This window comes from Triticum dicoccoides, chromosome 2A, assembly GCF_002162155.2.
Source record: "Triticum dicoccoides isolate Atlit2015 ecotype Zavitan chromosome 2A, WEW_v2.0, whole genome shotgun sequence".
In the NCBI taxonomy this organism is placed as follows: domain Eukaryota; kingdom Viridiplantae; phylum Streptophyta; class Magnoliopsida; order Poales; family Poaceae; genus Triticum; species Triticum dicoccoides.
In genome coordinates, this window is record NC_041382.1 from 506,107,480 (window position 1) to 506,119,698 (window position 12,219).

Here is a 12,219-nt window from a genome sequence, read left to right on the forward strand (position 1 = left end):
TTATGTGTTTGTTTGAAGGTTGATTGTGTTTTTCTAGTGAAAATTGTGATATGTCAAATGACAATTTTAAGGGTTGGGGTTGGGGCAAAGACTAGAACCCTCAAATCCAACCCTTATTCCGTAATAAGGATTGGATTTTAGGGTTCTAGTCTTTGCCCATGTTTTTCAACTCTTAAAAGTGTTAAAAATAGCTAATTCTCAACCCTTAAAACTAAAACTAGATTTAAGGGTTTGAGGGATCCTCTACTAGACATGCTCTTAGACAGGCTCAGTTGGCACCCATAACCTAACCATCGAAATTGCCAAATCTCACAACGAACATAACAATCTGGTAGAGAATCCATGTATGCCTAGCTGGCTAGCTCAGATGCACGTCACTTTCACTCCCGGTTACTCCATCCATGCATTTCCCCGGGACGGGACGGAGGGAGGACGAGACTTGGCTCAATTGTCTGCTTCCTTGGCGTGTGCCCATCCGTGCTTCCGCGTACATGGCTTGATTTGATTGGAATAAAATAAGGTCTGGTCCTACCCTCTTAAAATCAGAGAGGAGATGATTAAATTAGAAAAAAAAAACCGTAGAATGAGGTGGAAGCTCGGATGAGAACATGGAGAGGGAGCAGGCAAACCGGATCCCGGACGGAGTGCCCCACGCATGAATCACGTTGCGAACCTGCCACTCTGTTGTGTACAGTGCGGAACACGATGCCCGGAACGGCACATTTGGGCAACCGGCGCGCGACGCAAACTTCTGCCCAAAGCCGCACACATTGGCCACCGGCGCCCATCCTCCATCCCCGACCGGCCATCCCGATCGGATAAACCCGCGTCACGCGCGCGCCACCGAAGAACACCAACCCCCGCGCCGCGCGGTGGAACACCATTCCTCGCCTCCCGACACAAGCAGATTCCTTTCCTTCCTCCTCCACCGCACCGCACCGCATCTCCGTCCGCCACGGCGCCGCCGCGCCCGCCGGTCTCCCCACCCTCCCCTCCTTCCTTGCGTGCCGCCCGCGGGTCACTTCCTCCCCATGCAATCACTCGATTCCCGAGCAGCGGTGGCACGCAGACACAGCTAACCGCTGCAGCTACTCTATTCCGTCTCGTGCGACTTTAAGGTCGCACCTTACAGCGGGTACGAGCCCATAGTTTAATCCCAGAGGCGGAGGAGGAGGAAGCATCCAATCACACACCGAACAACCGACGACGATGGAGGCGTGCTGCTGCTCCTCGTCGTCGGCCCCGCCCGCCTCCATCCTCGCCACGGGCGCCGGCCTCCGCCGCCGCTTCTCCCCGGCGGCGGTTGCGGCCGCGGCGTCGGGCGGGAGGGCGGTGGCGCTCGCGCTTGCGCCCCCGCTCCGCGCCTCCTCCGCCGCTCTGCTGGCGGCGCCGCCTCGGCGGGGGCAGCAGCGGCGCGGGGCCGCGGGCCTCGTCGTCAGGGCGGTGTTCGAGCGGTTCACCGAGCGGGCGGTCAAGGCGGTGGTGCTCTCGCAGCGGGAAACCCGCGGGATGGGGGACGAGGTGGTGGCGCCGCACCACCTGCTGCTGGGCCTCGTCGCCGAGGACCGGTCCGCCGCGGGGTTCCTCGCGTCGGGCGTCCGAATCGAGCGCGCCCGCGAGGCGTGCCGTGCCGCCGTCGGGAAGGGCGGGCTCGCTCAGGCCGCGACGGGGCTGGCCACGGACGTGCCCTTCTCAGGGGCCAGCAAGCGCGTGTTCGTCGCGGCCGTCGAGTTCTCCAGGAATATGGGGTGCAACTTTATCTCCCCGGACCACATTGCGCTCGGCCTCTTCGACCTGGACGATCCGACAACCAACAGCATCCTCAAGAGGTTGGTGCTGATGTCACCCTGCTCCATTTCTCCCAAAGAGCTTGCAATTTGTGGTTTCATGTCAGGCAAAAATGTGACCAGCTGAATAATGCGTCAAACTATCTCTTGATCGTCTAAACAATAAGCAACATTTGATTTTTTGAATTGTCAAAACGGGAAATGCAAATGAATTTATGTGAACTCCCCAAAGAAATGGGAACCCAGTTAACTGAAAATTAAATAAAATGTTGTCCTTTTCGCATTTATAGTTATTACTAGCTAATTAATGATGTTCATTGTAGCTTAGGAGTAGTTCCAACTCAGCTAGCAAAGCAGGCTCTTACCCGAGTCAAAGGGGAGCTAGCGAAGGATGGCAGAGAGCCTCTGGGTTTGTCTTCTTTCAAATTGCGTGATAAGTCTGCTGCTGGAAATGGGAGGACTGCAATTGCCAAATACTCCAATAAAAAGAAAGGTCAGGGATTAAGCTGCTGTGCAGGTGTTTGTGCTAAAATAATTATGACACTGAGTGTGGAAAGAATGAGCTTATTTACTTGTCATTTCAGAGAAGAGCGCACTAGCTCAATTTTGTATAGATTTGACTATGCGAGCCAGTGGGGGGTTTATCGATCCCGTTATTGGCCGCACGAAGGAGATTGAAAGAGTAGTTCAGATTATATGCCGGCGCACAAAGAACAATCCAATTCTTTTGGGTGAAGCAGGTGTTGGCAAAACTGCCATTGCTGAAGGGTTGGCTCTTAAAATTGCTAATGGAGATGTACCTATTTTTCTTGTGGTGAGTTTCCGCAACCAATTATAGATAAACAGCCACGCTTGATGTCAAAAAGTTGCTCGTAAACAGTAGTTAATACTTACGACTAATTCACATTGTTTATGTAGGGAAAACGTATATTGTCACTAGATGTTGCTTTACTGATGGCTGGTGCAAAAGAGAGGGGCGAATTGGAAGCCAGGGTTACAAGTTTAATACGTGAAGTGCGCAAAGCAGGTTTATCTGATTTGTACAGTATAAATGGAACACTTAAACATTTCTTTCCGTTTTTTTTATCTTACAAATAGCTCCAAAGTTCATGCAGATGATGTTATTCTCTTTATCGACGAGGTTCATACTCTTATTGGGTCTGGAATTGCTGGAAGAGGAAATAAAGGAGCTGGTCTTGATATCGCTAATCTGCTGAAACCTGCACTTGCTAGAGGTGAATTGCAGGTATTGTTTCCACACAAGGAACTCCTTCTATGGCTATTCCTGATGTTGTACTGATTTTTACTGCTGCACATATTCCTGATGTTGTACTGTGTAGTTTGTCACTTGAGTGGCGTCCCTTCATAAATACCTGTGAAGTATTTGTGTTAATCAGCAGTCCACATGGACCGTTTCTATGCTACTAAGTACTTTACTACAAAGTTGAGTCACTTATTTTGGGATGGAGGGAGTAGTATATTATATCTCGTCTGCGACATACTGCAACATATCATATTTTCTTATTTTTCTTCTGCATGTGTTGATACTTGTCTGAACTCACAGTGCATTGCATCTACAACTCTGGATGAGCACCGTTTGCATTTCGAAAAGGATAAGGCTTTGGCCCGCCGATTCCAGCCAGTATATGTAAATGAGCCCAGTCAGGTAGTGCAGAATTTTAATTCTCAAAACCTCTTGGGACTCTTCATTATCAGCTTCTTTTAATTTCTCTTGTGCTCTCTGCAGGAGGATGCTGTGAAGATATTACTTGGTCTGCGTGAAAAATATGAGACTTATCACAAATGCAAATACACCTTAGAAGGCATCAATGCGGCAGTTTATTTGTCAGTGAGGTATATCCCTGACAGGCATCTTCCTGACAAGGCTATTGACCTAATTGATGAGGCCGGTAGCAGAGCTCGGATGGAATCATTTAAAAAGAAGAAGGAAGAGCAGTGCTCTATTATTTTGAAGTCACCTGATGAATATTGGCAAGAGATTAGAGCTGTCCAGGCCATGCATGAAGTGGTAATAGAATATTTAAATAGAGCTGTTCCAAGTAACATTTTTGCATGTCCATCTGCTGGTAGATGTTCAATTCATTTCGCAACATGTTTCAGGCACTGACTAACAGGTTGAAATATTCTCTAAATGAAAATGACCAAGAGAATGAGGTTAATGTTGAAGTACTGGATGATAGCAAGACAAGCCCGACAACAACACCCTCAGCTTCAGCTGATGAGTATGTTTTCTCATTCATGATCTCATCCCAAGTAGACTTCACATTTCACAATATAAGCATCCAAAATTTTAAAACACAATTAATGATGCAGACCATCTGTGGTTGGGTTAGAGGAAATTGCAAGAGTCACATCATTGTGGTCGGGCATACCAGTCCAGCAGTTGACTGCAGATGAAAGAAAGCTTCTAGTAGGACTAGACGATGAACTCAGAAAGCGTGTCATAGGTCAAGATGATGCTGTTGTGGCTATATCAAGAGCTGTGAAGAGATCACGCACTGGCATGAGTGATCCTGACAGACCTATTGCTACTCTACTTTTCTGTGGTCCAACAGGAGTTGGAAAGACTGAATTAACTAAAGCTCTAGCATCAACTTATTTTGGATCTGTAGGTCACTCTTTCCTGGTTATATCTTACTCAACTTACAGAACATGTTACATCGAATTTGTCTTGAAAGGTTATTTCTTTCGTTTAACAGGAGTCAGCTATGGTTAGATTGGATATGAGTGAGTACATGGAGCGGCATGCTGTGAGCAAACTGATAGGCTCTCCTCCAGGGTACATGGGATTTGGTGAAGGTGGTACTTTGACAGAAGCAGTCAGAAGAAAACCATTCACTGTGGTATTGTTTGATGAAATAGAGAAAGCTCATCCTGATATTTTCAATATTCTTCTCCAAGTGTTTGAAGATGGTCATTTGACGGACTCACAGGTGCTAGATCCTCACATACGTGATATTACTTTCTGCAGTTGATAAATAAAATTCATACTGTACTTTGCACCTCAAAAGTCTGGCTAGCTATTTTTGCAAACTCAACAAGCTAATTGTTCATTGTTATGAGTTGTCCTAGAAGGGCGATCCTATTGATGAGACTCAGTCTGATGTGCATTGCTAAATCTTGTGTGAACTTTTCTTAAGCATGATCCTGGATTCATCTTAGTGAAATGAAACCATCATTATCTTTTTCTGAACTACAGGGCCGCAGGGTTTCCTTCAAGAATACATTAATTGTCATGACATCAAATGTTGGTTCTACATCGATTTCCAAAGGAACGATGAGCATGGGTTTCCAGACGCAGAATGATACAGAAGAGAACACATATGCTGTAATGAAATCCTTGGTAATGGAAGAGTTGAAGGCATTTTTTCGACCTGAATTGCTCAATAGAATGGATGAGGTGGTTGTGTTCCATCCACTTGAGAAGACTCAGGTCTGTTATTTCATTTTAGGTTGCTTGGTTATTATCATGTGATTCTAGATATCATATCAGTTTATTATAAAACTAAAATCACCGGTCCATTTGTATGCCATTACACAATACCTGTGCTGCAACCCCTTTCCTCTTTGCATCTACATACTCCCTCTGTAAAAGATCTTATATTAGTTTATGAAGGGGGTACCTTGTAAAATCTTGTGCATCAGATCTTTTCTCTCTTTTTGTTGAAAAATGTTGTATTACACCTTCTAACATGTCGTTTACGAAAGCATGCTACGTATCGCAAATGGCGTGCTAACAGTTTCCGACATTTTTCAGATGCTGGCTATTCTTAATATAATTCTGGAAGAGGTGAAGGGTAGGCTGTTGGCACTTGGTATCGGCTTAGTAGTATCTGATGCCATGAAGAACATGATTTCTCAGCAAGGATACGACAAGAGCTATGGTGCGCGGCCACTTAGAAGGGCCGTCACTCAGTTGGTTGAGGATGTCATCAGCGAAGCAATTCTCTCTGGGCAGTACAAACCCGGCGATACCATAATGATGGACACTGATGACAAGGGAAAACCTTGCTTGAGCCGGTTGAATAATCAGACTGTTCAAGTTTCTGATCCAACGCCAACGCTTTGAAGGCTTGAGCACCAGTGTATAGTGAGGCTTACTGCGTTATTCTTCGCTGTTGATAAACTTGTTGATTCTTTCGTGCATAGCGGTATAGGTTCCGTAGTTCATGTACATAGTCTCCAGATGCTGGAGTTCCTCCGTGAATATAATGTAAATTGAAGTCTTACATCACCTGTACATAATGCTGCATTTCTAACATGTGTACAGTGTTTACATCAGACTGTAATGTACACATTGTGCCTGTGCCGCGCTTCAGCATATCCTGCTGAACACCTGCTGGTTATTTCCAGACGCACTCTGAGTAAGCTTTCTGAATAAGTATCTGCTTGCTCAAGAGGAAAAATCTCAGGCGTTCTGAGCAACAAATTTTGCCGTAGACTGGCAGACTTCCGGGAACACGGTTCACTCAACATGAGAAATAACTGTCGCCAACAGGCAGTGAATCACTTCAATTTGACTTCGTCAATCAGGCTCGGTGCAAATTCTGTGAAGAAAACCATATTTGTCAACTAGACCAAACACTCGGAACCAGAAACATATTATAAATCTTGTAACGTGAATATGTGATATGGTATGACAAGGCCTGGAATATTATTATTTTTGCGGGGAAGGCCTGGAATATATGATTAGGCGTCAAACTTTATATCGTTTTTTAGGTAAACTTTGTACCGTTTATATTATTGTGAGGTAAACTTTATATCGTATTTGACTGCATTTACCATCATATTGATGGATAATACACCGAATTGCTTTAACCTCTACATTGTATAGGTATTTTTTGAAGTATTACTCTTGCTTCTTATATCTATTTATAAGTCTGAAGTACCAATGCACCAACCAAGCTGGAGTAGCTCAGTTGGTTAGAGCGTGTGGCTGTTAACCACAAGGTCGGAGGTTCGAGCCCTCCTTCTAGCGACTTTTTATTTTCTCGGAATCATAAATTTTTGATACTTCTAAATTTTCTGTTCTACTTCTGTGTGAAAACGGGTTCTACATTACATACTCAAAAGAATAGCTTCCAATTTTCTGCATCAGGACTTTTTATTTTCTCGGAATCATAAATTTTTGATACTTCTAAATTTTCTGTTCTACTTCTGTGTGAAAACGGGTTCTACATTACATACTCAAAAGAATAGCTTCCAATTTTCTGCATCAGGACTTTCCCTTATCGTTTTCTGTTTTCCTTTCCCTCAATCATAATTTTTTGATACTACTAAATTTTCTGTTTTACTTCTGTGTGAAAACGGGTTTTCCATAACGTACTCAAAAGAATAGCTTCGAATCTTCTGCATCAGGACTTTCCCTTATCGTTTTCAATTTTCCGTTTTCCTTTCCCTGAATCAAATGTTTCAACATGTAAATTTTCTGGTTTTCGCAACTATTTTCACTATGAAAATTTTCTGTATTTTACAACTATTTTGGGATTGTATTGCACCTTAAGATACGTTCTTCAAAAAGTATGTGCATGCTTCAAGCCATTTCTCCATGTCATTTTCCTTTCCCTGAATCAGGTGTTTCAGCATGTAAATTTTCTGGTTTTCACAATGAAATTTTTCTGGATTTCACAACTATTTTTGGGATTGTATTGCACCTTAAGATACGTTCTTGAGAAAGTTTGTGCATGCTTCAAGCCATTTCTCCATGTTGAAGCATACAGCAATCCTTCACTTATAGTACTACTTGCTAACTACCAGCATTTAACTGTCTGATCGGCAAACAGGAGAAAGGGGTATTAACATGTTCTACCCAGACTTGAGACATTCCATCTTGTCTTTGCACAAAATAACTCTTGAATAATTTTCAAAAAAATAACTCTAAATAAGCTCAAGTGTTCTGGAAATAAAATTTCTGCCATGACAACAGCAGATAGTAGCTCGACTGAAACTTCAATACAGATGAATCCATGTAACTTAATCAGCCTAATTACTACAAAACATTTACTAGTTATCTTTTACAATCATACTGCTGCCTAAAGAGCTCATCATCGTTGAAAGAGCTGGACTGGACTGGACGGACTTCCCAGACCATAGTTTATGCAACTTGAGAAAAAACTGGTGCCAAGGCAACACTTCAGTTTGATTTGGTCAACCCAGGTTCTCTGCAAAATTGCAAAATAAGATATTAGATGAATAACACTGACGCACCAGAAACCGGAAATGCCTGCAATAATTCCAAACCTTCTAATGTGCTCAAGTATGACAAGTCTTGGACCAGGGGGGATATTCACATCCCTGAGTGCGCTGGGGGATAGTGCAAGACAAACGTGATTTTTCATCAACCGAATGGTATATTTCAGTAAGCATATATAACTAATTTTTAAAGATTGCTTCTTTTCCGTAGTTGCAGGACTCAATTGAGTATTAAAGATATGTACCTTTCATTGAGAAGAGGCAATGTTTCATCAGTCAGAAGACCCTTCTTGAAATTCTTCTCATAGTTTTGGAGGCCTAATTGGTTCAACATATTTCTTGCACGAGAATAGTTCATATCTTCATTATGTGTCTTTGTCTTCGAGAATTTCTGTCCAACCTACAACAGTGAAGTTGCAATGCAACGTGAAGGCTCACCAACACATTCAGTACTAAAACCTAGAGACATAATTCAATTCGAACAAAATGACTTTCATTTGCAGGAAACATGTACAGCTTACTTACAATGAAAAAGCCGCCTTGAAATACTGCAAAAGCCATACCAGTTGTAATTGCATTAACAACTGGATTTGGGGTTCCCATTCCACTCACAATGGAGAATAGAGCGCCCGAACCAAAAGCTGCTGCCATGCTATATAAAAGAGTGTTGGTCAATCATACAGTTGGAAATATATGCGGAATATATTCATCTTATTAACAATTGGTCCCCTGAATTTGTAACGCCCAACATGATTGACTGAAAGGATGAAAGGTATGATATCACTTTCCGTTTTCCTTGTATTATATGTTTTAGTATTGCCTAAGTCCCTAGGATGTCAAGTCCATCTTACAATTTGTCGTTGTTTTGCTGTTTATAACTCAGAAGATAATCATGAACATACATACTGGAGCAACCATATGAGATCCATCATGTAGAAAATAGTTATCAACTAACGGTGGGGGTCGCTTTAGAGACCCTGACGTTGCTTCAGCAATTACCAAACTTAAGGATGTTAAAAGGCAGCCGAAATGGAAATGAAGTGGCACATTCTCTGGCTAGATTATGTAGGGAAGAGTCGAGTAGTGGTGTTTTGCTGAGTTCAATCCTACCCTGCATGGAGGCGGCTGTCCAGCATGATTGCAAGGATATTATTTCTCTTAGTCAATACAACACCACATTAAACTAATTAGTTATCAATTGGCTGACAAAGTACACCCTGACTTGTTCATCATATACAAATAGTAAGTCTGGAAACATATTATTTTTACAACTTCAAAAGGATCCAGCTAGTGGTCGTAGTGGTATGTTCTCTCTTTGCACACAGAGAGTGAGAGTGAGTAAAATTGCAGTTTTATCCGTTCATTCGACACCAGTTGCACAATATACTGTGTTCTGCAAATAATTGTGCGTGTTGCTGGGTCATGCCATGGAACTTTGAGGTTTTCAACGTAGAAGTAGGAGCAGCCAACATGTGCACATTAGCAGCGCATCTCTTGGCAGGAAGAGAATACAGAAGATCATGAATCAGTTAGGATGCGTTTGGTTGAAGGTGTCATATGAATGGGTTGGGACCGTCCAATTTATTTGGGATTGAACCTTTCAATTCATGCGTTTGGCTGAATATAAGAGATGAGCTAATTATTTAGGACGGGACCACCAGTCATGCTCACATAGTCATGCATGCAAAGCGTGGCCATTTGATTCGACTGATTTGGTTGGGTGGAAGCCGTGGAACGGTTCAGCATCTTCAAGGCATATTCTCTTTTTTTGACTTGAACCATTCATGTGCTTTATAACCAAACATGTCTATTTTTTGAACGATCCCAACCCATTCATGACCACCCTTGTAACCAAACGCACCGGGCGCCTCTTGCCATGTTCGTATTAGACACGACATTTGTTTTATTTTATTCAGTCTAAATGCCACTGATAGGTTAATTTTCTCAAAATTAATATTAGGCTTCCATATTGAGGAAACTTGGCATGGGAGGAGTCCGCAAAGAGAGATCTGAAGGACTGGAATATCACCAAAAATTTAACCATGGACAGGGGTGCGTGGAAGTTAGCTATCCATGTGCCAGGACCATGACTTTTGGTTTCGATATCTTATGGGTTTCAGGCTTTCAGCTCTAGCCTACCCCAACTTGTTTGGGACTGAAAGGCTTTGTTGTTGTTGTGAACTTATTGTGGTGTTGCAACTATAGGTCTTTTCTCTTAGATTTTGGGGGTTCCATTTAACTGATAATTTAGCAGCAACACTACCAGATAATTGTTTAGTACAGATATTATCTTTAATGGCTTACATAAACATCAAGTAGAACAAATACTCTTCGGAACCAAACGTTCTTTATATCTTAGCCAACCGATATGCAACTGACCAGTAGCTAAGAAAGAAAAGGAGAACATCTTATGTGAACACAATAAGATGCACCTATTCTTTCGAATGTGCTGTTGGCTCCCTGTTACTTGCAAATATTCACATAACAAGAAACAAGAAGTTATGAACCCTCACCTGCCCTGGACATCCTCCACTCCTCGTACCCTTCTCATAACACAAGATATGCCTGCATTTGCACCAGTCATAACTGCAAAATTTCGAGCTTGCACCAGTGGCCCACCTGCCAAAGCCTATAATCCAAAAAAAAAACATTAACCTGAAGGATTAGAGGATGACTGGATTTGCATTAACCAGGATAATGTTGTACTTGGTACATGATCGACAGAATGTAATCGTTGTCTTTGCATATTCTTAGTTTCTAAGTATATGCCAGACATCCTTAAGGACCAATAAAGACTTTGCTGCACTAAAACTAAAGGAGGAGTGATGATTGCTTTAAGAAACGAGAAAGGAAAAGCCATGTCTACGAAAAGGAAACGCCATCACATGCGCATAGTAAGTACTAGTACATACTAGCTATCTTGATTTGATCTTTAAGAAAGTTGGCTTGATTCCAAATTACAAATCCACCAATCAAGTCTAAAGTCGAACAAAAGAACCTTGATACTCTCGATGTTTTAAGTATTATATGAGCAAGGGGTCACTTGCTTTATGTTCTAAGTAAATATCCCAGAAAATTACCAAAAATGATGGTCTCCAGGTAAATCTGTAGCGAAAGGATTGATATACATGGGGGAGCAGGAGACCTGCGCTTGCTTGAAGGTGGCCATGGCCTTGGGGTCGAGACCGGGAGGCGGCTGCGGCACGGGGAGCCCCGCCCCTCCTTCCGGCGCAAACGTGCCCATGAGCCCGCCGAGCGCGCCGCCCTGCACAGCCCCAAACGCCGTGGTGACGGCGGCCTCGATGTGGGTGGGCTGCTTCGCCATCCACTCGCGCACCCCGACCTCCAGCGACCTGAAACGGTCGGTCAGCTCGGCCAGCGGGTTGGCCCCACCCCGCGACGCCGACTGCGCCGCCGTAGTCGAAGAGGAGGCCATCACCACCAGCGGGCGCCTCTTCTGCCCAATCCCTTCCATCCGGCCGTTCGGGTGTTTCGAGAGGAGGAAGAGATAGCGGAGGGTTTGTTTATCAAAAATGCTAGACGTACGGGAAGATTTTACAAGAGTTAACGGACTAACCCTCTCCCCTCACTAATCTCCCCCTCCTGATTTTCAGGATGGGGCCCGCTTCATCTTAACAATCAATCAACACATCCCACCTAAGCCTAGCCTGTAAAGCTCCTGTAAAACCTCTGTAGATGTAGCATTGCTGTTTGTTTATCCCCTCCCTCGGATGCTCCGCTAATATTTCTCTCCAGTTGCTCAGGGTCGACCACCAACCCCAAACCCCTCTAGTGGATCATATGGGCCGGTTTTTCTGGGCCGTCGCTTCGTCGAGATCTGCGCAAAACACAAGTACATGTAAACTCGCCAAGCCTATTTGCGATGCTCGCCAAAATCGCTAGTTTTTTTTAAAGGATGATGTAACCGGTCTCTGCATCTGGACGATACATGCAATCATTTTATTAATTATTCACGAATTCTTTACAAGGTAATACATCAGTAAGTCTGAAGCCATCATCTTGGCAACACATGTCGCTACTCCTATCCCCGTGATGAAGGGGAGCCGAATGTTCGAGCCTAATACCAAACATACATCACACCAACACCTAACATTTAATGTCGGATGCCCCATCCAAGTCACAATACCTGGACTGGGTTACACATCGGTCCGACGCACTTTTAGTGGGTGTCGTGGGAATGAGTCTGACAGTAAAAGTA

The 12,219-nt window shown here is 43.7% G+C and overlaps 2 protein-coding genes and 1 non-coding gene across 4 annotated transcripts; 2 read left to right on the forward strand and 1 right to left on the reverse strand.

Annotated features, from left to right (window-relative positions):
* Positions 1-775: 775 nt before the first annotated feature.
* Positions 776-6,103, forward strand: LOC119355046 (chaperone protein ClpD2, chloroplastic). Of its 2 annotated transcripts, none has more exons than XM_037621828.1 (12): positions 776-1,829; positions 2,111-2,280; positions 2,372-2,601; positions 2,706-2,814; positions 2,894-3,033; positions 3,352-3,453; positions 3,535-3,816; positions 3,909-4,030; positions 4,122-4,416; positions 4,508-4,741; positions 5,008-5,241; positions 5,566-6,103. In XM_037621828.1, exons 1-12 carry the CDS (start codon positions 1,210-1,212, stop codon positions 5,875-5,877), a joined length of 2,850 nt encoding a protein of 949 aa, XP_037477725.1. In that variant the 5' UTR covers positions 776-1,209; the 3' UTR covers positions 5,878-6,103. The 2 variants fall into 2 exon arrangements, with proteins under 2 accessions (XP_037477725.1, XP_037477726.1); XM_037621829.1 differs by having other exon boundaries at positions 777-1,829; positions 2,903-3,033.
* Positions 6,104-6,712: 609 nt separating this feature from the next.
* On the forward strand, positions 6,713-6,786 carry TRNAN-GUU. The gene has a single exon. It is a non-coding gene; the product is annotated as a tRNA-Asn (tRNA).
* An 850-nt stretch (positions 6,787-7,636) lies between these two features.
* On the reverse strand, positions 7,637-11,618 carry LOC119355048 (chloroplastic import inner membrane translocase subunit HP30-2-like). The gene is made up of 6 exons (XM_037621830.1): positions 11,146-11,618; positions 10,514-10,629; positions 8,526-8,652; positions 8,246-8,400; positions 8,049-8,111; positions 7,637-7,969 (listed from the first exon to the last, which is right to left on the reverse strand). Exons 1-6 carry the CDS (start codon positions 11,473-11,475, stop codon positions 7,942-7,944), a joined length of 819 nt encoding a protein of 272 aa, XP_037477727.1. The 5' UTR covers positions 11,476-11,618; the 3' UTR covers positions 7,637-7,941.
* Between the last annotated feature and the right edge of the window lie 601 nt (positions 11,619-12,219).